The 25096-nt window shown below is 49.8% G+C and overlaps 10 protein-coding genes across 10 annotated transcripts; 7 read left to right on the forward strand and 3 right to left on the reverse strand.

The window, feature by feature from the left end:
• Positions 1 to 191: 191 nt before the first annotated feature.
• On the forward strand, positions 192 to 1532 carry N7481_009147 (uncharacterized protein; the record flags this gene model as incomplete). Its single annotated transcript, XM_057268366.1, has 1 exon — positions 192 to 1532. One exon carries the CDS (start codon positions 192 to 194, stop codon positions 1530 to 1532), a length of 1341 nt encoding a protein of 446 aa, XP_057119043.1.
• A 461-nt stretch (positions 1533 to 1993) lies between these two features.
• On the forward strand, positions 1994 to 2791 carry N7481_009148 (uncharacterized protein; the record flags this gene model as incomplete). Its single annotated transcript, XM_057268367.1, has 1 exon — positions 1994 to 2791. One exon carries the CDS (start codon positions 1994 to 1996, stop codon positions 2789 to 2791), a length of 798 nt encoding a protein of 265 aa, XP_057119044.1.
• A 729-nt stretch (positions 2792 to 3520) lies between these two features.
• On the forward strand, positions 3521 to 3884 carry N7481_009149 (uncharacterized protein; the record flags this gene model as incomplete). The annotated part of the gene is made up of 2 exons (XM_057268368.1): positions 3521 to 3587; positions 3649 to 3884. The coding sequence occupies 2 exons, from the start codon at positions 3521 to 3523 to the stop codon at positions 3882 to 3884; spliced, it is 303 nt and encodes a 100-aa protein (XP_057119045.1).
• Positions 3885 to 4340: 456 nt separating this feature from the next.
• Positions 4341 to 6239, reverse strand: N7481_009150 (uncharacterized protein; the record flags this gene model as incomplete). The annotated part of the gene is made up of 8 exons (XM_057268369.1): positions 4341 to 4348; positions 4405 to 4677; positions 4731 to 4828; positions 4884 to 5020; positions 5071 to 5575; positions 5657 to 5740; positions 5797 to 6121; positions 6230 to 6239. 8 exons carry the CDS (start codon positions 6237 to 6239, stop codon positions 4341 to 4343), a joined length of 1440 nt encoding a protein of 479 aa, XP_057119046.1.
• Positions 6240 to 7914: 1675 nt separating this feature from the next.
• Positions 7915 to 8773, forward strand: N7481_009151 (oxygenase MpaB family protein; the record flags this gene model as incomplete). Its single annotated transcript, XM_057268370.1, has 2 exons — positions 7915 to 8154; positions 8207 to 8773. 2 exons carry the CDS (start codon positions 7915 to 7917, stop codon positions 8771 to 8773), a joined length of 807 nt encoding a protein of 268 aa, XP_057119047.1.
• A 1363-nt stretch (positions 8774 to 10136) lies between these two features.
• On the forward strand, positions 10137 to 10767 carry N7481_009152 (uncharacterized protein; the record flags this gene model as incomplete). Its single annotated transcript, XM_057268371.1, has 2 exons — positions 10137 to 10199; positions 10276 to 10767. The coding sequence occupies 2 exons, from the start codon at positions 10137 to 10139 to the stop codon at positions 10765 to 10767; spliced, it is 555 nt and encodes a 184-aa protein (XP_057119048.1).
• Positions 10768 to 11683: 916 nt separating this feature from the next.
• On the forward strand, positions 11684 to 13196 carry N7481_009153 (putative ubiquitin conjugating enzyme E2; the record flags this gene model as incomplete). Its single annotated transcript, XM_057268372.1, has 4 exons — positions 11684 to 11686; positions 11748 to 12077; positions 12149 to 12389; positions 12445 to 13196. The coding sequence occupies 4 exons, from the start codon at positions 11684 to 11686 to the stop codon at positions 13194 to 13196; spliced, it is 1326 nt and encodes a 441-aa protein (XP_057119049.1).
• Positions 13197 to 14408: 1212 nt separating this feature from the next.
• Positions 14409 to 18722, reverse strand: ssdA (mRNA-binding translational repressor SSD1; the record flags this gene model as incomplete). The annotated part of the gene is made up of 5 exons (XM_057268373.1): positions 14409 to 14448; positions 14504 to 15507; positions 15570 to 17079; positions 17148 to 18555; positions 18623 to 18722. The coding sequence occupies 5 exons, from the start codon at positions 18720 to 18722 to the stop codon at positions 14409 to 14411; spliced, it is 4062 nt and encodes a 1353-aa protein (XP_057119050.1).
• Positions 18723 to 21025: 2303 nt separating this feature from the next.
• Positions 21026 to 22670, forward strand: N7481_009155 (putative RNA export mediator Gle1; the record flags this gene model as incomplete). The annotated part of the gene is made up of 2 exons (XM_057268374.1): positions 21026 to 21835; positions 21912 to 22670. 2 exons carry the CDS (start codon positions 21026 to 21028, stop codon positions 22668 to 22670), a joined length of 1569 nt encoding a protein of 522 aa, XP_057119051.1.
• Positions 22671 to 23887: 1217 nt separating this feature from the next.
• N7481_009156 (uncharacterized protein) lies at positions 23888 to 24788 on the reverse strand (the record flags this gene model as incomplete). The annotated part of the gene is made up of 4 exons (XM_057268375.1): positions 23888 to 24100; positions 24157 to 24250; positions 24597 to 24710; positions 24784 to 24788. 4 exons carry the CDS (start codon positions 24786 to 24788, stop codon positions 23888 to 23890), a joined length of 426 nt encoding a protein of 141 aa, XP_057119052.1.
• Between the last annotated feature and the right edge of the window lie 308 nt (positions 24789 to 25096).

Here is a 25096-nt window from a genome sequence, read left to right on the forward strand (position 1 = left end):
GCAGGCTATTTGTTTAACCATACTTGACAGTGGATATTATGATGTAGCGTCCGAGTCGACTCACTCCATGTCTGTGGGGTATACGGCGGAAAATACCGCAAGCGATTGTGCATTGTAGTAGTATATAGAGGTTGCCATCCGCCACAAGGCTTTACTGAATAGGGGTTTCTACTACGTCGAAACGAACAGCCATGAATTTGTTATTGGGACTTACTCTCTGGGTCACCCTGGTTGCAGCCTGGGTTGACAACCAAGGCACGACATGCACTCTGTACCCTGAATCCCTTGTCCACCATGGCCAGGCTGTCGATGACTCGCCATCTATCCAGCAAGCATTTGAGATGTGTGGCACTAACGGTACGGTCATCTTCTCAAAGAACGTGTTCCATGTCAACACCGTTCTCAACACCACCAACTTATTGAACTGCGATGTTCATCTCCGCGGAGAATTGCGCTTCTCTACCAACATCCCCTACTGGAGAACCCATGCCATCAGTGTCGTTCTGCAAGATCAAGTCACTGCCTGGCTATTCGGAGGTACCAACGTGAACTTCTATGGCGAAGGTGGTTTCTACAACGGCGGAGGCCAAGCCTGGTACAATGCAAACAGGAACGAATCGAACCAGCCCGGACGCCCGATGAGTATGACATTTTATAACTCAACCAACCTATTTGTTGATGGGCTGAAGATCATCCAACCTCAATTTTGGGCCACATTTGTCTGGGCCAGTAAGAATGTATCCATGACCAATCTGTTCGTGAACGCCACCAGTGACAGCGAGTGGTATACGATGAATTGCGATGGTTACGATTCCTGGCAGAGTGACAATCTCCTTGTGGAGAATGCTACAATTATCACTGGCGATGATTGTATTGCTGCTAAGGGCAACACCACAAACCTGCACGCTAAGAACATTTACTGTGAAGGGGGTACCGGAATCACAATTGGATCCATTGGCCAGTACCCCGAGACCCCCGACTACAACCTCAACACCACATTCGAAAATGTTCACATCAAGAACGCAATGGATGGAGCCTATATCAAAACTTGGCAAGGAACTCGCATTTACACCCCTAGCAATGGTGACTGGGGTGGCGGTGGTACTGGCTTGGTCAAGAACATCACCTTCCGCAACTTCACGATGGAGAATGTGGGACTGCCCATTCAGATGTCGCAGTGCGTTTACTCAGCCGATTCCAACAAAGGCTGCAACACATCGAAGCTCCAGATTGAAGACGTCAAGTGGCAAGATATTCGCGGAACATCGCGATTCAACATTGCTGCGTCTCTCTACTGTTCTGATGAGCGTCCCTGCCCCAACATCACTTTCGACAACGTGAACATCACAGGCGTCAACGCCTCGCTTGGTCTTCCGTACTATGGCACTGATATTCAGCGTGAACTGTTCCAGTGCACAAATCTCGTCAACAAGAAGGGCTCCGGCATTCCCTGCAACCAGGCAGCCCCGAGCAATTTTAGCCAGTGGATCTATGGAAACGTCGATAGCTCCGGTTTGGCGACTCTGTCCTGAGACAATGTTTATTAATATCTATAATGTATTTTGGAAAGATTTTAGACAGAATTGGTGATGTGACTGCTTACACAAGCCTTCGCGTCTGAACCAAATAGATTGACAATTACAATTACCCTCTTGCTGAAATGAAGCACTGCTCACCCACGCATATAAAAAATAAATTTGCGCAATATTATCATATAGTAAAGTGGATTTCTCGGTAGAATTGAAGTGATAGCTGTTAATTATAAAAACGTGGTCGCCTTGACGTAGGCTACGACCGTGCTCAACGCGTAAACAACCCCACAATGCGGCTGATCAGGCAACCTTAACATTCATAACACACTGCCAATCCCATCGGGCGCTCTTTATTTCCAGAAACCCACTACTCGGACAATAATAGTCTCATCATCTCATTATACTGCGGAAAGTATCAGTAGGCTACCTCACCCCCGGAGCCAACGATACACAGTGCCAAGATGGCTGCCCAGTCTAGGGCACTCGCTGTGCCAGAGATCCTCACTTTGGTCTTACAAGAACTAGACATGCATACACTGCTAGTTTCTGCCCAGCGAGTCTCTCGGATGTGGAGAACTGTCATTAAAGAAACTCCCTCACTGCAGGCGAAATTATTCCTTGCCCCAATCAGCCCAAAAGACAACAATCCCGCGCCGATATTCAACCCGCTTCTAGCGACTAAGTTTCCCACATTAATCCCAAAAACCAACCGAACGATCAACCAGCCAACAGAGTTTGTTGATCTGACAACCATTGATATTGCTCTTCATCCCCTAAAAGAGTTTGCATATCTTCGTCCTGAAGCAAGTTGGCGCCACATGTTGACCCAACAACCGCCGGCATTTACACTTGCTTCTATAACGAGGAGTGTGAACGCTGAAGGAGTGAGTCTCAAGAGATCACGAGGGCCTCGCCAAGATGAGGGGTTACGTATGGGTACTCTCTTTCAATGGGTTCTATCCCTTCCAGGTCATCTCTTCGCCATTGGCGTGACCATCTTCTTCGGAGGGCCGTCGCCTGTGAATACCAATACACCATTTTTCAACTCAGGTGGCTTTTGGGCAGATTTGTATCAAGATATTGTCGCTAAGCATGATGTTATTTTGTCGGTGGATATGGGAAGCATTTCGGATATATCTAATGAGGATCAGAGATATAAGACCAGCGAGGACGCGGAAACAAGGAATTATCTCTACGGCGCTCTTCAAATGGCAGACTTGTTTACATCTGATTTGTCATTTGAAGAATACGAGTCGTGAAAGTCCTCCACCGAGCACTATTTCTGCGATCCAATGACACTTCACTGTCAAAGCTGAGAATAGAAAGTCATAAGTAATTAAAAAACGAAGTAAAAACCAAAGACAAATTAAATCAAGGCCATCTTGGACTGTCGGCATGTATCACGAAATTACTTCTCTACCAGGAGCCTTGAGGTATATTGAAACGCACGTGAAGTAGAAGGAGACAGTATGTAGGACGATTGGCTATTGGGCGACATATACGAACATATACGAAGCTGCCCAATTTACAGGATGCATTTCTGTTACAAACGACATGCAATTTTAGCTTGGCGGCCTGGAAAAGCCCTTCAACTTCCCATGGCAGTTACTCGGTGCGGCTCAGGCGACCAACTGGCTTCAAAAATGCGGGAGGCCGCATAGATATACAGGGCAAACATGCAGAGACACTGTGGGCGAGATAGAAATTGGGGCGCCTCATGTAATCCTCTTGTATATGCTGCTGAACTAGTTATTGGATTGCATATTAAATTTGAACGTTAAATACCGTGAAATCTCTGCTGTTCCAACATGCAACTAAAACATTACAGCTTCAGGGCCAAGAGAGTAGGATGTAACACAGCTGATAATTAAAATTCTCAAAGGTTATAGATATCCCGAAACCTACTCTCAAACAAGCCTTTGGCTTTGAAGGGTATATTTCATCCACTAGGCTTCTACCCAATCACAAGAAAACTTCAAGTCGCCAGAATGAAGCTCTTCGCCGTATTCGCAACGTTGGCATTCTTGACCAACCGAGCCATCGCCTTGGCCGAAGGTGACCCGAAGCACTTCCCCAATCAGTCCTACCTATATGCACTTTCATTGACAAGCTACAGCCGACCCTGATCCCATTCCTGCGGCCATACCTGAAGCCGAACCCGAGGCCGCAATCCTCGAGCCGCGTGTTTGTGTCAAGATCCGAGTGTGCCATGACTTCAATTTCAAGGGGGGCTGTTACAGTGAATGCAAAGGGCCAGGAACGGGTCATTCGATTAGAAAGGAATGGCAAACGAATGCTGGTTCGTTCGCCGTTGATACCGAAGGCTATTCATGCACTGTCGGCACGATGTAAGTACTCGGTTCCTCGACCTTTCTACTCATATTGCCATTTCAGCTGGCCGCTACCAAGAAATGGCCCGACCTGCGCGGGTAGGAAAAAGCCTGGGTTTCAGAAGCTGCCAAATTATTGTGTTAATAACATCAATGGGTACCAGTGCAACTTTCTCAAATGAGAGACTATCTTGCTTGGAGGAATACAGCATTGCTCCAGCAGGTTTAGAAGATCATGTGAAATAGCTCTTCTGTCATATCAACATAGTCTGAGTGGGTTGGAGAAAATACTAGCAGCATGATGTGGTGAGACATCGGAGACCAATCTTCAGGCTACCAACCTTTTTATTGCTAGCATCCTAGTAGATCTCAATCTTAATCTTTCGAAACTCAAGTTTGGCTGACAAATTCTTTCCTTTCAGATGTTGAATATAATAATGAACTGAACCCATCCGATAAACAACCAACTCTTCAATGATTAAGCCGCTAGATTTCTATTAGTGAATAATGGCCTGCACGCTAGAAATAAGATCTCAACATACAGTGTCCTGGCAAAGTGCAGTTCTGATCAGCCACCATAGGGCTTACGAACTGTGGAATCGTTGAGCCATTATACGCTAGCTGAATCAACGTTTCCTCGTTCACGTTGTATTTGGGCCAGCCTAAAGTGGAGAGACCATTCATGGGGTCTTTCGCAAAGATTGCCCATGCTCTCTGGATGTAGCGGCTAAAAGCTGCCTCTTCAGGGGTGTTGGGACCACCAAGCTTGTTACCTCCCCATGTTTCCGCTGTACCCCAAATCTGAGGGATCTCACCTGAGACAAGAATCAGTCAATACCCGTGCGCAATATTTGTGAAGTTTGCTTACTTGAGTGATAGGACCCAAGCCAAGGGAAGGGATTTTGGTTTGGCCACACCCCACGGTAATAGTATCTCCATTGTGGAGTTTCATTCTCCGAGCGCTCACTATGAATTGATGTTAGGTACTGATTGAAGGATTCAGTGGATAGTAACAGCTCACGTTGCTGATGAATTGCTTGCACAATTGAAAAGTAGATCGGACTGAATGTAAACTAAGGTCTGGTTTGGTCCGCTTGTCTCGGAGAATGGCGTGATAAGACTCTCGCCCTCATTCGCGTTGTTACCAGTCAGATAGCCCTATTCTAACCTTAGCTTCAGTATAGCAAGAATAATCGACTCGAACTTACACCCTTCGCATACTGTCCACGTCGCCTGAGATCTTTGTAATTGCTAAAAATCGTTTGATTATCAGGCTGAGGTCCAAAGCTCAGTGTTTTGCCGCCATTTAATGTCGAGTTATAGGAGTAGGAGAGGTCAATCAAGTCTCTCCACGGGACTTCTTGGAGACAGCTAAGCTGCTGATCTTGATTGCCGGTGCAATTGAAGTGGTCGGCCACATAGGTCCAGTTGTTGCCAGGCAGATCAAAATTCCCGAATGAACTTGCAACGCCGCTTTCTGAAATGAATCCTTTTACAAGGGGATCAGTTGACCACGCGTAGGTGTAGTAATCAACGTTCGCTCCACCCGCAGATTGCCCAAATAGAACCATGCTCTCTGGATCCCCGCCAAAATACTTAATATAAGTATAGGTCCATTCGACAGCTTTTCGGATGTCGAGCAGGCCAGGATTCAGATTTCTGCCCCCAAACGCGGGTACATAGCCAGGATAACCGAAAATGTTCAGTCGGTAGCTAAGAAGTCGCAATATTAGCCGAATAAATGATGCCCGATTTGCCCGATTTTAGAGAATAGGAAAATGGGAAGTTGATTACTCTAGAGAGACTACAATAACGTTTTGATTCTGAGCAATGAAAGTTCCTTCCTTGAAGGGCTGGGCGGCGTTACCACCGGTATTCCTAACTCGCAAAATTATTAGCTCTAGTCATGCGAGTTATTGGGTAGAAACACATACCCGCCACCATGAACCCAAATCATGACTGTTAAGTTACTGTGGTATGTCGCATTGATAGGGGTCCATATATTGAGATGAAGGCAATCTTCTCCTTGATCCAGGTACGGATAAGGCTGATCGCCAGTAATATACTCGCTATAAATACTCGGGCCTCCCTGGTTCCAGATAGGACAAATATCCTTGTATTTTGTCGCATCGATGATACCGGATACAGGTCTCTTGGTTACTGGAGGTCGGAAACGGAGCTCCCCAAGAGGAGGCTCGGCGTAAGGGACACCTCGAAAAACGCGAACCGACGAGGAGTTATCCGAAGCCACGCCTTGAACTGTGAATATTGGAAGTGTGACTCTCAACGCTGACTCACGAGCCGAGTCGGTATATCTTGCTGCAGCCAGGCATAACAGAGATGATATAATCAATTTATCAAACATACTAATTTTCATTGCAATTTGTGACACTTAAGATGGGATTTCGATGTAGCCATCTGATCCGCTCCTTTATACGTATCTTGGATGAACGCTCTTCCGCTCCGGAATAGCGTATTTTACAAAAATATACACTTTACCAGGATAGTAGATAGATATGCACCTTGGCATAGCATGTGGTGTCTGGTGGATGCGAGGATTGCGGGGTATGGGGTTGAATATGTCGCCATGAAATTAGCCCGAAATCCGTCCACGAATGAGAGGTTTTCGGCTGAATTAGTTACTAGTGTCCGAGAGTCGATTCGTTCCTTTGACCTAGCTTATAATGCAGTTCCAAACCGAGAGTGGTAAATGATCATCAGCAGAGTAGTACCAGGTTGGGATAAGTCTTTAGTAATGTTGTTGAGCGGATATCCAGATATCCGACTCGGCAAGCCACACTCTATTCCTTACCGGCTATGTACGCCAGAGATAATTCTATATCTGTATGAAATACTTTGAGGCACCCTAAGATTTGTGGAATATGACACGTGGATCTCAGGGTTATGTTTGTCTATTGCTAGACTAGAGCTGGCATGTTTAACAGCCGCACTTTTTAGCCACTATCAGGTTTTCTTGGATAATGCGGACCAAACCTTTGAGCCAGCCAAATCATTTTATGCGAAGCCAATGCCAGATTTGATGGTTCGTTTGGTAAAAGCTACTTAGCATACAGATGCTGGTTGGTTACATCAAGTATCCATTTGACTTGAGAGGAAAGAAGAGGCGGATCAGGAGACTCAGGCTAAATGAATCGGAAATGAAAGGAGAGAACGGTCGCCACCATATCATAACGAAGCAGGTCTTCGGAATTCACCCTAGGCTTGTGAGCTCCGTAATTTATTGTACCTCAGACCTCAACTTGAAATAATTCAACTATATTTCGGTCACTTAACTCTATCACCGACTACCCAGCTGCTCCGCCAGTTGGTCCCTAGTAGATAGCGTAGTTTACATAATAATAGGCTGTCTACGCATTAAAGACAGGATAGAGGGGATCGCTCCGTAATAGAAGAGTTTATGAACACGTAGTTAAGCAGGCTAACTATTATAAAGCTACTTCAGTGTATGAGAAAGCTCATGGTTTTACCCATATTTAAGAAATAAGATTGGTAACTCGATATTGAGATATAATCCGCTGTAGTATTGAGTAGGCTGTGGCATAATTATGGTTAAATTAGGAGACCTGGTAACTTCGAAGGTTTGGAGCCATAATCACAAATAGTTGCGGTCATGATATTTGAATAAAAGTCTTTCCGACGGAAAAGAAAATTAGTGCCTGGTGAAAATATGCAGTGATCGACAGATTTATACATTTCCCCAGCATGTGACAGCCGGAACCGTGGAAGGAGGGGGCAAGCCCCCTCAAATTGATTCGCGTGGATGGGGATCACGGGGAGCCCCGAGTCTATCTCATGGAAAACCTTAGAAGCTCAGGCTCATGCCAAATAGCGGAAGTCAACTTCATATGCAGAGCCAACAGCAGACGATCTCCAGACCCTTTCACTCGACGAGTCTAGCATCCCACGATCCTCGGTCCGCGGCTCCACCACTGACAGGATCTGATATATCTCCACACGTACGCCTTGCATGAACTGCAAAGGCCTGGCGTAGATTGCAGTGATCGTTGAGAATATTGCACAAAGGAAAAACCATGTCGAACGATGAAGAGACCCCAGTGAAAGCCACGGACGCGCCCGTCTTCCAAACCATCACAGAACCGAAGGAACTCCGGAACGTTGTGGAGAACGACATCTATTTACTAGGTGGACAGGTAGCCATCTTATGCCAGTTCGCTCACCCCGCCCTCGCCAAGGGTAGCTATAAGCACTCTAGTTTCGCAACCCGGATCCCCCAACGCCTCCGCAACACCGCGCGATTCCTCAACGCCGCTGTATGCGGAACCCCCCGAAGAAAAGAATGCCATTTTCTCCGTCATCCACAAGTACCACGCCCGCGTCAAGGGCGATGACTACGACGCAAATGACCCCGAGCTACACAAGTGGACGGCAGCGACTCTCTTCTTCGGCATCATCCTAGTCCGCGAAGCCTTTTTCGGCAAGATGTCCGACACCGAGATGGACGTTCTGCTCAAAGAGTCGGCTATCTTCGGCACGTCGCTTCGCATGCCGCCAGAAATGTGGCCGGCCACTCTGGCCGAGTTCTGGGCTTATTGGGATCATAATATCGCCACGTTAGAGGTCACTGATATGGCGCGCAAGTTGAGTCGGGACTTGATGTATCCAATCAACCTCCCGCTCAGTGTGGCTGCATCTATGCCACTAGCGCGGATTATCACGGTCAACTGGCTGCCGGAGCGTCTGGCGCAGGAATATGATCTTCAACCCACTCCCGCGAGCCGGATTGCTTATCAGGCGTTTGTGGCGTCTACGCGAATCATGTACCCGTGGATCCCGCAGAGTATCAAGCAGCGGCAGCATGATATTTACATGGAGGATTTAAGGAAGGCGGTGCGGAGAATCAAACAGACTGGACATTGGGTGGGGGCTTAAGGTTCTAAGGCGTGTTTTGAAACTATTTGGATATTTACGCAGGAGAGACAGAGCGACACTTAAGAATAATGGACTAGGGTCTCGCGATGAATGCATGAAACTTTGAGAAACGCATGACGAGCATGTATAGGCTAGGTATATTAATAGGTTGGCGTTGTCTTTCTCCAAGACACATCGATGTCGATCCATGCCTTATGAGCGGAGAAAAGTCAGTAGGGTAGCAAGTGGTGGAGTTCTGTCGAAGACAAAAGAACCTTGAAGAAAGGGACAGCCTTACATATTGCGGCAGGGTCGACACAATATTGCAATAATCAAACGCCATCCCGCCTGAGTCAGGTGAAAGATGCAGGCGATCCTTTCTCCGTCGATCGCGACATCGCAAAAGGCAGCAACAGCAAAAGAAAACTCTACGTATGAGCATGTAAGTGCTAATAAAAAAACAAGAATGGACAATGTGATGTCTCAGGTGCTGATCGCTGGAGACGGGAGAGTGGCCTCGTTTGTCTCACCCGCGCCACTGAAAATCGAGAATAGGTCTAGCCTCTAACAGCTGGAAAATCGGACTTGGGACCGAGGAAGCCAAATGTTTGGATCATCGGTCTGTGGGTCGATGGTGAGTGGCTGGCGAAGCCCGAGATTCGTATGCCTCCACGCGGTCCACTCAAGAGGGTACCGTATAGTTACCCCAGATGATACAAGTCAACAACGCAACATCCAGGGTCACAGTGACCCTGGATTAGGCCGAAGGGTCTCCGGGGAGGGTGTAGAGGAGGCATTGCCACACTGCCACGCCATTTCTTGTTTTTCTAGCTGGGTTCGGCAGGATTGTGTTGTACTTTTGACCTAACAACGCCACTAGGCTCGGGTCCCGCGAATAGATGACGGGTGGGGCGATGCTAAACTTGGAAGCCAAACCCCGTAATCCAGAGCAGAATCGACGGGTCGTGAGAGAATCAAAGGAAACAACAGCAGATACGAGTATTGTATGTACTCAATTCTCAACGGCTTACGTATCGAGGCAGCACGGCAGGCAGCCGGTGTGACCCCCGGTCCAAACCAAAATAGCAGCCGGTGCCGACCTTGCAGATCCAGCGCCGCACTAGAACTGCAGCCAGACTGGAGTCTGCATGCTGACTGGTCCATTCGAGAGTGACTGGCCAAAGCTGAAGCCATTTCAGGGCCGATGGGGGCTGGCATATAAGACCATGTCGTGTCTCCTGGCCACCCGCTCTTGTTTTTGTTTTCTTACCCTAACTTGCCCTTTCATCTCCATCTCACTTCCCATTTCCACTTCCACCCCACGGTCGTTCACTCCGTTTACTCTACTCAACACTCGTTACTTGTTGACTTAATCACCTTCACAATGCGTTACTCCGTCGTCTTCGCTACTCTCTCTGCTCTCGCCCTCCAGGGTGCTGTTGCCCAGGTAAGTATCCACTCAGGACTCATTATCAACATCAACCAACCTTGTCGAGTCCATCCTCTAACTTCAGAGCTAATAGAGCAACCCTGCCACTCAGTATCTGACCGAGACCAACTCCAACGGAGTTGTGACCGGCCAGCCTGACGTCGTCACCTCCCAGGCAGCCGCCGTTACCTCCCAGGAGCCCGCTGCCAGCATCCCCGCTGGTCTGACCTCCGAGCCCTCTGGTGCCTCTGGTTACCCTGGCCAGACTGGCAGTGCCACTGCCACTGGCACTGCTACCACTGCTACTGGTACCGGCTCCTCAGCTCACGGCTCGGCCACCGGCTCTGGATCTGCCTCTGCCTCTGGCAGTGGCAGCAAGAGCCTGACCACCAGCACTCGCACCAAGTCGTCCACTGCCACTGGTACCTCCACCGATACCTCCACCGACTCGACTGACTCCTCCTCCTCCGGCACTGCCACTGGCACCCAGACCGGCACTACCTCCGCCTCCACCGGTGCCGCTGCTACTGCTGGCCCCGCTCTCGGCCTCATTGCCGGTGCTGCCCTGGCTGCTTTCGCTCTGTAAGCGAGTTACACATCTGTAGCTATGCTAGGAGATATTTGAATGGCGGACTCGACTGGGGTATAGTGCTTATTCCTGTACCCGGGTCGAGACGAGGGATATGAAAATGCAAGCGAGATAATTCTTTTCTTCCTTTCCTTTGACACTTATTAATTTTGGGGGACATGTAATTCCATCATCACTGGGCCCTGGTTTGTTTTTTTGTGATTTTGATTTTGATATTTTTTTTATCAAGCAGTGAATGTGATGGCATATTCATGGTGTTTGCATCTTCTACTCTACCTCCTGCTCCTACTCTTTTACATTCATGGATGGTTTCGAGGTTATGATTAGCTTAATTCGAGGTCAATATGAGAAGATTGGTGACAATCGATGACAATTTCCCCTGGGTGATCGATCTGAACTAGATGTAGAGTCAGCTATCAGGGTATTGTACATTGCAGGAGATACGTCCACCTGCTACATCTAACTTTATTCCTGCAATGTTAACCATGCAATGCACTGGGCGAGAACTCATCTCCGCCGATCAACTAGATAGATCCACTTCATGTGGAATGTGATGTCTCCACTCAGCCCTGTCGAGTGTGGCTCGTGAGGTCCTAATTGATCGTCAATACGCGGTACAAGAGTACAAAAAAGTGCAATACTGTGCAATAACTACTGCGTAGTAGTACTACTAGTAGTAGCAAGTGTCCCAAGACAGAATTGCAGTGTCGAGCAGAGAAATCCGTAGTGCATCCAGTCGCACCTTCCTAATTGGGTCTTAATTGAAACGCGTCGCGTCGCCCTCACACGTGATCCCAAAGGGGACTAGCGGCCTGGCCCCAAACCCGTCGTTGAAGCAACTCCTCTGTTTGTTGTTATCAGCCAACATCGTCATCGCAGTCGCAGCATCATCAGTCGCAACTTCAGACTCGTTATGGTAAGTTCTCTAGTGTTCCTTCAGTGCACCCTATGCCCCCTTCTCTAACAATCCTCTTCAGCCTTCCAACTTCCGCCGGTTGGCCGCAGACCATGCCGCCCTCCACAACGAGCTTCCGCCGTACTACATGTTGCCACCAGATGACGGCCATTTCGCCGATGACCTGTCACAACTCAATATCCTTCTGGCCGGACCGGCAGGTACTCCATATGCGCAGGGTCTGTGGCGATTACATCTCAAGATGCCGGCAGACTACCCCAAGAGCCCTCCCAAGGCGACCTTTCGAACCAAAATCTGGCACCCCAATGTCGAAGAGAACACCGGCGCAGTATGCGTGGACACATTGAAACGGGACTGGCAGTCAAAACTGACCCTCCGTGACGTCCTTGTGGTAAGTGGTTTAGTCAAAAACTTCATTTGTTCCGATGTACCATGATGTTTGTACTAACTTCTTCCCGCTAGACAATCTCATGCCTTCTCATCAACCCAAACCCAGACTCCGCCCTCAATTCCAGCGCAGGAGCTCTTCTGCGAGAAGACTTTCTAACCTTCGCACACCAAGCTAAACTGATGACCTCCATTCACGCCCCCGTTCCACCGAACTATGCAACCGCCGTCCGTGAGGCAAAATACAGAGGCGAAGACCTGGACTCCATTTCCGAGGAGGAGAAGAAAGAGGAAAAGGAGACAACAGCCCACCCACGTCCACGCAAGCAACCTCGTCTGAACACCGGAACGACAATGAAACCCACCCGCAGAGCTCCCACTGCCCCTCCCACCAACCAACAACCCACAGCTCCAGCTCCAGCTCCGGCTCCAAACCCCCCCTCAGGACGAAAACATGAGCGACAGCGAAAACGAAGACCCAGCCAGCGCAAGCAAAGAAAACAACCCTTCCCTCTCCCCAACACCAATTCGACAAAATCTCACCCCACCAAGCCCCCGCAAAGCCCTAGGCAAACGGCCTCTCTCCGTCCTCTCAATACCGTACCCCGACGACCAAGACACAGAGATGATGATCATCGACACAGACGACGACCAAGACCAACATAACCACCACTCATCAAGCTCCGAACAAAATATTACCGCAAATAATACCCATCATCCAAACACACGCTCCCGCTCCCGCTCCCCTCGCAAATCCCCCAAACGCATTTTCCTCGGCAAACAAGCCCTATCAGCCACAACCACCCCCCAAACAATCCCTCCCTTCCGACTTACAGACGACATGCAAATCTACGAGGACGTGCCAGACCGCACTTTGTCCGATTTCTCAACTCGTTTCGGAACGGCTGGTCCCGGAATGTCGCGCAGTGTTCAAGAACTACCCAGCCCGCACCGTGGTGCTGGTGAAATAGAACCTCTTTCAACCCCCAATACAGCCAGTGCAATGCACCCCATTTCAACACTCGCAGCTCCGACACAGTCAAAGGTCATGAAAAAGGTTCCTTCGGGTGCTCGAAAAGGTGTACAGAAGGCGAAGCCCAGGATCGGTGTGAGGCGACTTTAGATGCTGTGCATGCATCCTTTAACAATGCTTTCAAGGAGTAATCTGGTGGATATTTCTTGTCTTGTAAGATGGGATTTTTGCTTAAATTCTCCCGTCGGCCTTGCTTCTTTTTATTTGTTTTGTTTTGTTTTCTGCGGCTGGAATGGATGGATGGATGGTGTGACCTGAATGTGATTTTAATCTGATACCCAATGGTCGTGCCGCAATATGTTTGAGACATTTAGATCTGCATTTTCGTTTGGAGTTAGGAAGGAACTGAAATATGAAATTTATTTATTCAAGCGATCTCTGCCCAGTTGCTACTAGTATTTTGTTTTGCATTTGGCTGTTCTGAAGTTTTGTATGCCCTGTATTCTTGTGGATAGCAACAGCACTAAGTGGTAATGGGGTTCGAGGCTATCTTGAACCTTGAAATTGGGAAGTGTGGGCCTCAAGTTCTTACAGGTGTCACGGTCATTGGTTAAACCTGGAAAGGCCTTTTTGATGCCAACCTGGAATGTTTTTACTATGTACTCTCGGAACTAATCAAGCACGAGAATCTGTTTTCAAATTTTGAATCGAAACCCTGCTCAGACGCCCAGAAGCTAGTACTAACTACTAGTACCATCTACTCAGTCTGCCTCTACAAGCACTACGGGTGCCTACTAACTAGTAGCGGTCCAACACCAAAGAACTATGTAAATACCTGGATTACTTGAATTCCACTCTGGAAACTATCGAGCGACAATCTTTCCCCTCGAATCTCTCTCCAGCAATCAATCAATGACCATCACGACGACATAGATTGGGTAAAAGAAAGACCAAGACACAAGCTCAAGCTCAAGCATGGGATACTTTCTCTTCCTTTTTCTCTCTCCTGAAGATTTGAAAAGCTCACAAAAAGACAAACAACCGCTGCACAGCATATAACAAAAAAATAAGTATACGAGCCCCGGGGGACGTTCGAACATTGGGGGAAGAGGGAATTGAGGTCATTGATTGGAATGGAATAGCCACCGATCAAAGAGAATAATAGGGGGGTACCAAGAGACAAGAAAGTCTTTGATAATGATATGTTCGATCCGCGCCTAGGGGTGAGGATTATGTTCGTGGGTATGGTCAATCAAACCAGTCTGCGAAAGCACAGGGATTCGACGACAGCCCCGAAAATCTGCAGGATACGCATGCAATAATATTTCCCAAGGAGAATATAAACCACCTATGAGACGATCCTTACAGGGCGTAAGGGTTGACAGACCGAACAGTAAGGCATCTAGAAAATCGGTCAGTGAGGTTCTATGTGGGGGATCATGGTGGGGGAAGCTTACGGCGGGCTCTTGCTCAGGTCAGTCTTCAGGATGATGGGAACGCGAGTCATCTCAGTGACGTCCTGGATGAACTCTCCGTCCTCCTCTCTCAGCTTGAACAGCTTCAGATATTTCTCCTTGTTGGTGAGCTTGTTCTCAGGAGCATCGCTGGTGCTCGAAGCGATCTTAGGATCGGAGCGAGTGCGGTGAGGTCCCTGCTGGTGGTGGCCGTTGCGAGTAGGCGACGGAGGCATGCTCTGGGTCGACCGGTCAGTCGAGCTCAGAGAGACACCAGCAACTTGTTCAGTCACCTCGTCGACATCCTCTTCGTCGTCATCGAAGAGAGCATCAACATCGTCCGCAGACATGGTACCAGTCTCCGTCTGCTTACGCATGGCCTCGTCGCGCTCACGGGCACGCTCCTTGGCAGCCTCCGCCTCACGTGCCGCAGCAGCCGCTTGAGCAGCGCGAGAGTTAGCAGGCTTGGGGCGCTCATCCTCGGGAATGTAAGCAGAAGAAGGAACACCCTTCTCCCAGTAGAGTTCGAGCACGCGCGAGTCCTTGCGGAACTCGGCCTTCTTGAGAGGCAACTGATCACAATGCACTCGCTTCTCGAAGCCATACTCGGGGATCAGAACATCAAAGGCAGACTCGTAGACACAAAGAACAATACCCTCGCTGATAAGGTCACCGCCGATCTCACGAACTTTCTTGTCCATGTTGCGGCAAGCTTCGATGTGAACGCTCTGCTCCTGCGCGTTGTGAGCCGAGTCCTTCTTGTTGTTGCACAGATCGGCAGTCTTGTTCAGTGACTCTATATCATCAGTGAACTCAATGGCGCCCTCTGACAGGACAGCCTCAAGCTGACGGTGCACGAGAACATCGGCATAGCGACGAGATGGGTTGGTAAAGTGAGTGTAAACGGGCACGTTGAAGGTGTAGTGCTGACGCTGCTCATCGGCAGGGCCGGATCCAACGAAGTACTTGGCACGTTGCATGGCCTTGGTAAGGAGTGTTTCCATTCCCTAGAGGAAGATTGTTAGTAAATGTTCCCAGGTCTGGATTTGGTAGCGATCCATCTACATACCTTACGGATGTCCACATCGGAGACATTGCACAAAGCGCTCTGCAGGCTTCCACTGCTAGAAGAGTCAAATTTGTATCCGAGGCGGTTCATTCTCTCAACAAACAAAGTGAGGCGACGAGAGTTGGGGGACGGCTGGCGGCGCAGGAAGGCCTTGTCGGGCAGGGCGTCGGATAGCTTACGCGCGACAAAGTAGTTGGCCTGGCGACTCAGCTCCTCGACCAGTTCATGGGCCGGGCTGGAGTCGAAAATGTTAAATTCAACAGGCACGTTCTCATCGTCAAGCTGCTGGATCAGACGCAGTAGAGGAACGTCTGCGACACGGTTTCCGAAACGGGAATCCCGGAACTTGTTCGCAACAGTGCTCAGGAGTTGAATGTTCTCGGGAGATACATCAGTACCGGTCATGCTAGACTTGCCAGTGATGACCGAGTTGGCAGCCTCGTAGCTGAGACGGCCTGCACTCTTAACAATACCCTTGCCGATCCAGACGTCGTCATCAATGGCGCCGGTTTCAAGGTTGGCTTGGAAGACCACACTGACTGTCAGGCGATCCTCGCCGGGAACAAGAGAGCAAAGCTCATTGGAGACACGGGGAGGGAGCATGTTCATAACACGGTCCACCAGGTACACTGCAGTGCCTCGCTTCTTGGCCTCGCGGTCCACAAGAGAGTTACCCTTGACGAAGTGGGCGATGTCAGAAACGTGGACACCAATTTCAACCTTGCCATCAGCAAGCTTCTTGACGTGGAAGGCATCTTCAAGGGACTTGGTGTTCTCTGGGTCGATGGTGAAGGTGGTCTCTTCACGGAAATCACGCCGGGATGCCAGGGCTTCGCCCTCGTTGGCAACAGTCCAATCTTCCCAGCCAATGCTCTTGATGACGGCGTCGGAGAAGTCGTCGGAGCCAAAGTTGTTGTCACGGAGCAGGGCATCAGTTTCAACCCGCAGGTCACCCATTTCTCCGAGCTGCTCGACGAGAGTACCGAAGGGGTGAAGAGATGTGATGGGCCAACGCTTGATGGAGGCAACAAAAATGCGGTTGGCGTAGTCCTGGTGCTTCTCAACGAAGTCGCGGGGAGCCTGCTCAGTGGGAATAGCGATCAAGGGCACACGCTTGTCGGTGGGCTTGAACCAGACAATCTTGGGTTTGTCTTGGTGACGATCCTGGTGGCGACCGTGGGCACCATCTCTGGCCTGTCGCTCAGCTTCTTGCTTCTCCTTGGTCGCCTGGCTGCTAGGACGCAGCAGGCCCAGAGTCCCAGAGAACATCTGGCCGGCAATACGCTCGACAACTGCAACAACATGGCCTGCATAGAGAGGTTTTTGCTCATCGCTGATCTCGTCCTCCTCAACAAGGAGAAGACTCTGTCCTTCGACTTCAACATCGTCGTTCTTCTTCTGGGTAGGGCGCTGACGCAGACTGCCACGACGACGGATGCTTCCATCCGGACCAATCTCTTGCTTCTCGTTGTTGGAGTCGGATCGACCCAGCTTGTCGTTTCCGGCATTGCTGCCGGAACGAGCGTCGGTGATATCCTTACGCTTCTTCTTCTTTCCTCTTTCTCCTTCTTTTGAGACCAGACCTCATCAACATCCAGAAGCTCAATGGCGACAAAATCACCCTCCAGAGCACGGTTACGGTCCTTGCTGCCACAAATGAAAATGTCAGCATCCAAGTCCGTACTAGTCACGTAGGCGTCCGAGCGGTTCTTCTTGTTAACACGGAGAACACCGGCAACAAGCTGGCCATTGCTGATGAGTGCGGGCAGGTTAGCCTGCGGCAGATAAGGAGTGAAAAGCGTCTTGCGCTGTTGTTGCTGCTGCTGCTGTTGCTGCTGAACAGACAGCTGAGGGGGTGCGTGCTGGCTAGCCTGAAGACCGCCCAGGCCCTGTCCGTTTTGCTGCTGTTGCTGAATAGCCTGGAGCTGGGCAAGTTGGATCGGGTTCAGTTGCTGGTTGCCGGCGAACATAGGTGGTGCCATGACCATGCCCTGTGGCAGCTGGAGAAGCTGGGGCTGGCCAGGGTATTGGAACTGGCCGATGGATCCCATCGACTGGTTCACGGAGCCCCGCGAGCGGTGACCAGGCTGGAAACCACCTTGTTGCTGCTGCTGCTGTTGCTGCTGCTGGCCGAAGGACTTCTGCTGGTCTTGACCCTGGTTCTGGTTGTTGGGCTGGCGCCAGTTGCCATCAAAGTTACGGGATCCCGAACGAGCGTGGCCGCCGGGCTGACTGCCTCGGCGCTGGTTATCAGCGGTGCCGCCATCGCTGGGTGCTGGGAACTGGAAACCACCTGCACCACGGCCTGAGATGGAACCTCGGTTGCCACCGATAGCCATGGACTGGCTCCGGCCATGGCCGCTAGCTCGCATGTTTCCGGCTCGCTGCATACCAAGACCTTGGGGTGCTGGGGAGGTGCTGGAGCCAGGATTATCGTCTGGTGTGGCCTGGTTCTCTGATGTGGCTCCACCGGGGGAAGGAGCGGGGAACTGGAAGCCAGAAGCAGTTCTCTTTTGCTGAGCAAGCTCAGCCGCCTTCTTAGCTTCGGGCAGAGCAAGGGAGTGACGACGTTGGTGGCCACCGCCAGGGGGACCTCCGCGACCGCGGCCGTGGTTGTTATTCTCAGGCTTCTGGTTCTGTCCTTGTTGCTGGAAGTCGGCATAACCAGAAGCTCCGGAGGACGGGGCAGGAGGTGGGCCCATAGGGAGACCCGGAAGGGCGGATTGGTTACGGCGGTGCGAGTGTTGAGCGGGCTGGTTCATGGGAACATTCAGTTGTTGTCCCTGTTGCTGTTGCTGCGGAAATTGGAAGGCGTTGACCTGGGGGTTCACACCACCCATGTTGCCACCCTGTTGGAAAGCGTTAACCTGGCCCAGCTGTTGAGGCTGCAACAGTCCCATGTTTACGTATTGTTGGTGTGTAGCTGCAATTTGCTGCTGTTGCTGCTGAAGCAGCTCGATCTGTTGTTGAATGGCCAATTGTTCCACTAAAAACACCGGAGGTGGTTAGTCGAGGTGCAACCACAACTCTCGATCAGGAGGTGGAGGACATACTCATCAAAGGAGTCAGCTCAGAGGGACTTCTCCGGTGAGCAATATGGAGCTTGCGTCCACCGGGGCCTGGCACCCCGGACTGGCCGCCTTGTTGATCCATGATCCTTAGATGAAGACGGCGATTATTGAAGTTTGTAAAATGCGAAGTGTCGGAGAGGATCCGGATTCAGGAGAGACTGGCGTTGCCTCCAAAGGCAATCGAACCGAGTTATTTAGATCGCAAACCGATCGCAGATGGGTTGAGTATGTTCGAAGTACGAAGATTCAACACAAGGATGGTGATGAACTGTAGTGATAGAGAAACGAGTGGGTCAGTTATGGCGAAAGAGATTCCGGGATGAAAACAAATGGGGACGGTAAAGGCGGGAGAGGGATGGATGGGCCGGTGGTGTGAATGGGAATCAACAACAGAAGGCGCCAGGTAGGGGAAGTGTATGAAGTTGGCAGTTACGATGATCGAGTTCCACGGCTGGGCAAGAGTCCAAACAAGCAAACAAGTTTAAGGAGTGGAAGTGATTGTTTGGGGAGATGTGGGAGAGGGGGAGAGGAGGAGGGGATGAACAGGGAGGGGCGATGGGCAGCCAACGAGGGCATCACGCAAGTCATTTGTTCATTGGAGATGGGTAGATGGGACTGCGTGAAGTCCAAAACACCGAAAAAAGAAAGCCCTTACCTGGAAGAGAAACTAATGACAAGCTCGGAGCCCTAGCATTCCAAAATGACGTCTGCGCTTAGTTCCAACGTGAGATGAAATTTGCCAGAGGCCAATGAAGCGGTGAAAAGGAAGTCGGCGGTCAGAGTGTCGAGAGCGCAACGGACAGTTGAAGTCAATTGTACGCTCAAAGCACCTGGGACGGGGAAATCCTTCGAACCGAATGAAAGGAACGAGACTTGCTCGATTCAAGATTAGGAGTTGAGGGACCGAGGCGGCGGATGACGTTCCGGTGCAGAGGAACGCACGGCGACGACACCGAGGCACAAAAAGGTGTGGGATGAAATCAAAATTGTCACTCAATGGCGAGAGCTGGCGGGGTTGGGCCTCGAGAGGGCGAAACAGGAAGCTTTGGAGAGCTCTGGTCGGCGAGGATTGCCGGGAATTCTAGCAAACGGGTAGAACTGGTTGCACGTCCCCGAAGAGAATGACAACAAGAGCTGTTAAGAGGGATAGGACGGAGGATGCAAGCATCAACCGAATCGAACTGAAGGAACGATGGGGGGGGGAGAGAGAGTAGAGAGAGAGAGATGGGGAAGAAGAGAAGGGGAGTCGAGGAGGGGGGAAAGGAGAAGACAAAAGGTGATGATGGGATCCATACAAAGCGGGTGTGGGGGATACGTATGTATGGAAATGGTATGGTCATTACTCGTAATCAAATTTACTTTCACACCACTCCCGCCCGTCAGGACACGTTCATACCTGCCACAAACACTCTCCAATGGCGGATGCGGTGGATGATCTCCATTGCCCACCTCTTCATTATCCCAATGCAGCATCGGGGATGTCCATCCTGAAGAACCCAAAGCCGGAAATTCTACTTCTCTTATGAGATATGAGATTCCGGAATTATGTCTCTCAATTATGGAGTTCAGCTAATCAAAGACAATTGGGTGACAAGTCTGCGGCGTTAGGGCCATTTAAGCTGGAGCAACAGGCTCGCGCTAAGGGAATAGTCCGAGTGGCTGCGACAAGACCAGTTGATACAGGCTGTACTGGATCAGGAATAATGAATAGCAGCCCTAGGCAGCTGGAAAGTTGTACAGTCATATATATCTAATAGTAAACTATCACTAACCATAGCTAGGTATAGCTATCCAGAGCTATAGCTCTGGAGAAAGTGGATGATGCTCACAATGACAATGATGCAAAGAAGAACCAAACTTGGTGGTGGGTCTTGCTGACTCATGTATTTTATTTTGTCTCTATCAGTATCAGTTTACCCTTTTGGACCTTGTTGGCTATGGCTATGCCTCTATACTCCTCTTACTCGTGGTAGCTTCCCTCCTGTCCTTATTCATTTGGTGACTTTACATTTCCTTTGATACCATCGTTGGTAACCCATCGGGCCACTCGTCGCTCCTTCACCCACGTGGCTGGGCAATTTGACTCGGAGCCCCGACAGCTGCGACAACTCCCAAACTTCTCGACCACACCCACACGATCACCACCATTCACCATTCCAGCACCAATTGATCATGTCCTGCGTGTCTCTCTTCTCGCCTTGAACATTATCCCCTCCCCAAGCTAGCCCGCACCTCTTTCCGCCGCTCCCTCCACCATTCGTCCCATCTCCTCTGCGCCGCGTGTTTCAACTCCCCCTCCCCACCCGCGCCCTTGAGGCTCAAGACTCCGCTCCAGCGACCCTTCCCACACCTCTCATATTCACTCCGAGCTTTGAAAACACTACCATGACGCGACCAAAGATCCATGTCCCACCCTTGGACAGTCCATCCAAACAACTCGTCCTCGAACTAGCCCGCGAGTTCGAGAACGTGAGACTTTTCAACGAAGACCTGAAGAAGGTCAAAGAATACGAATTAAACTCCTATTATGAAAATCTGGACCGAGTCGACCGCGAACGCGAAGCCGTCCACACAGCCGCCCTCGATGAAGCCGCCGCCTACCACGAACAAGTCCGCCAGGAAGCCGAAGAGACCTTACAAGAGTATGTCCGCGCCGAAGAACAAGAGCGCCGACGAAAGGAAGAAGCAACACGCAAGGAACAAGAGCGCATTGAGCGTGAAAGGGCCGAGAAACTTCGTCGAGAGCAAGAAGAAGCCGCCCGGGCTGAAGCTCAACGACAAGCCAAATTAGCCGCTGAGAAAAAGGCCGCGGAAGAGGCCGAGAAAGCTCGCAAAGCTGCAGCCGAAGAGAAAGCACTGAAAGAACGCCAAGAGCGCGACCGGATAGAAGCTGCTAAGCGCAAGGAAGCTGAAGATGCCCAGAAAGCCAAGGAAGAGGCTGAGCGTGAGGCGCAAGCTCAGCAACAAGCTCAACAGCAGAAGAAACTCGGTGGTAGCACACTCACCCCCGAAGAGGTTAAGGTGCATGAGCGATATATTCAGTTGCATCAAGATCTGAAGAAGTTCCGCAAGTGGCTGCTCGATGACTATGGCAAGCAGAATCCCGCGTTCAAGAAGAGTGCTGGTTTAATGCGTCGTAACATTACCAAGTGTGTTGGTCAACTTCGTGATGGAAAGGGTACGAACAAGAAACAGGTACGCAATTCGGACCCCCTCCCCCCCCCTCTACGTGTACATCTTTTGTAAAATGCTAACTCATTCAACCTCCTAGACCCAGGACATTCGCATCGAGCTTGAACAAGCTCTCACCGTCCCAGAACCCACAGTCGACGTACGACAATTCCTCGCATTCCCTCCCGAAAATATCGCCCAGACAGAACAACCAGTCCCCGCCCTCCTAATCTACGGCCTCCACATCCTCTCCAAAAAGCTCATCTCCGGCCTCATCAACGAAGCATCCCTCCACCCCGCCCACGCCGAACCAATCGGCATCATCGCCGCCCAGATCTTTTCAATGCAAAACTTCATGTACAACGGGATCCACATGTCCGACATCCTCTGGGCAAAGATCCGCTTCATCTGCCCAGCCCTGTGGGGCTTCAACGGCAACCCCAATACCGAAGCTGGCCGAGACGCGCTTGGCTGGCGAAGAGAATTAGGCAAACACATCGGCGAACAGCAACATCTAGACCGAATGACTGCCGTAGGCGGTGGATTTGCTGCTATCACACTGCGCAACTTTGGCAAAGCGCAGCGTCAGAATCCGTTCCCGAATACCATCTTTTGGTCCTCTATCCGGAAACTCCTCTCCATCCCTCCGGCCGAGATCACAGATACCCATGTCATGCTTATCAAGTCGATGCTGTACAACTCGGGCGATCGCATTATCGGTTTCTGGGGCCAGTTCGGTGTATACATTCTTCACCGGGCTATTATCGATTTACCCAGTGCTCTGCCCGATTCGATGTCGGTGACGCAGCTAAAGATTTTACGCGATATTTACCGGGACGAGCGGCATATTATCTTTTAAAATTCTCCTCTTTTTGGCATTTTTGCAATGGAGAATGGAGTTTGGGTTTTACTGGTCGGAAACAAGGAGTAATTTATGTCTAGACTTGACATAGTAGATGAATATATGCCCCATTTGGCATTCAAATCACTGATGTACCATCAAATTCTCACTATAAAATTGACTCGATAGAGCAAAGTGAGTCCTTCCTGTGCGACCCCTGGGGCCCAATTTCCTATGTAGGGGGGTTTAATTACTAGGATAGTATATTGTTTATTCTGAACAAAGTGACTCCCGGGCACTTGACATCACATCCGTCGGTATAGCGGGACTATAAGAGAGAAAGGCTGGACATGACACAGTGACGAAATAGTTGACTCAGTCACGTGGAGTATGTGAAGATGAACTCGAGGCCGTACGAGGTGAACTTGCCGCCACGGCAGACTACATAAGATATATTGAGGGGGATAAGGACGAGTTTCGGGCTGAAAATCGTGAACTGGAAGCTAAGATCAAGGCTTGTCAGCAAGAGAAAGACGACCTAGACACCAAAAGCAAGACCTACCAGCGGGAGAAGGACGATAGTCAGAAGGAACTAGACAATCTGAAGGAGGCTCATAAAAGAACGAAGCCGACCTCGCTGATTCCAAGGCTATCCTGAAGCATTACGAGAACGGTCCAGTTTCCGTGGTACCTTTCGGCAGAACATCTTAATTATTTATTTGTCAACCACTTAGAAGTCTTACTAATGCTTTCCTCCCAGGCCAAGGAAATGGTGTTGTTGTCTCGGGAAAGAACGGTCGGAAATTTCAAGAGACGTGCTCGGCAGGTGAGTGTACATCGTTTCTACCTTGGCGGTAAAACTTATAAGTATGGTCTAACACTGGCACAGGTGCTGGTGGGATACGAACTCTAACAATTGAACGCTCTGTCAAGGCCTGCCTTGACAAAGTCAGTCCAGGAGATGCTGCTGTCGTATATTCGTCTGCAAGTGGCAACTGCTTCGTGCTTTCTACCATTCAAACACCTGGGAAATCGGGGGTCAACCCTGACTATGATCTTTACCTCGCCAGGTAACGAGTGGCATCCCTACCTTCTGTCTTTGGCGGGGTTCGGGTTTGCTGCCTTGCCCTTGAGAGCTTTGTTTGCTGCACTAAATGTTGCGTCTGAAAAAGTATTCAGCTGGCTAGTCATATAACTCTGCAGTTTTGCCTCGGCATTGAACTCATTTTGCAGTCTTATTCCGAAAGGCTAGCGCCTTTGGTTCCTGGTAGCGCAGTATTAGCAATTCCAAGGCCAATTCCATCAAGACCACTTGCTGCCCCTGCTACACCAGCAGTGATACCGCCGGCCTTGGCCATAGCTGGAATAGCTGCAGCCGCAGCACCATACACTCCCCCAACAGCACCAAGTGCTCCACCAATTATAATCGCAACCCAGGTGTCACACGCCTAATAATTAAACTCAGAATATACTCACTGGACTGAGGAATTATGGATTTACTTACATCGGGAAGATCAGTCTTGACAAAGTCCTGATTTATGTCAGCCGAAGTTGAGGCAAACTGTACTTTGGCATTATTAATGGCGGCCAAAAGTGTGCTGGTGAACTTGAAATAGTGATTGATTGCTGTTTGCAGAAATATATATCGAGCATTATCTCCCTTTGAGCAATCTGCTGCCTGAAAGTCACAGGAATCACGTTTTCCATCTTTTGATCTTCATTTCCATAATAAAAAAACATTAGCTTTAATATTCAGATAAATCGTGGAAAGAGAAAGTTCAAAGACTCACAAATCGCACTCAAAAGTTTGCTGGTCCAGAAATCTTAGAATTGATACATTTAATAAAACTTTTATCATAATCCGAGGGCATTTTCTGGGCTCTGGATGTTGTAAAATTAGCCATGGACCTCACTCATGAGGCAAAGCATTCCAAGCCCACTTACAGATCAAGCACAAAGTCATCCATTTTCTCCTTATCCCAGGTCGCCTTGTCAAAGTTCTTCTGAGCACATCCTGATGTATAAGCAGGATTTGCTCCTGTAGATGTAGCAGGGGCTCTAATAGTCTGTGTAGTTGTCGTCGACGATGCCTCTTTAATGCAAGTAACCATCTCGATATGATCCATCTTACCGCATGTCGCAACGGTTTTGCCATTAGTTCCACCGGAGGTAACGATCCGGCAATTAGCACTACAGCCGTCGCACCCAAATGAGTGCCCTCAATGATCATAAGAGCAACCATCCATGTACTTAGGGTCTGTGTCCTTTTTTGAGTAGAAAATGGTTGGTGGCTGCTCGCCATCGACAATCGAGGTGTCTGTAATTGTGTGACTTGAGTTTGCACCATCACACCAGTCATCCGGTTTCCCTGTACCCCAGTATGTCTGGAACTTGGATTTACAAGCTAGCTGTCTAGGCTGGTTACCTAGTATCTCCTTGGCTCT

This window comes from Penicillium waksmanii (genome assembly GCF_028829765.1).
Source record: "Penicillium waksmanii strain IBT 27052 chromosome Unknown utg000008l:1.0-5622682.0:1.0-5626561.0, whole genome shotgun sequence".
In the NCBI taxonomy this organism is placed as follows: Eukaryota; Fungi; Ascomycota; class Eurotiomycetes; order Eurotiales; family Aspergillaceae; genus Penicillium; species Penicillium waksmanii.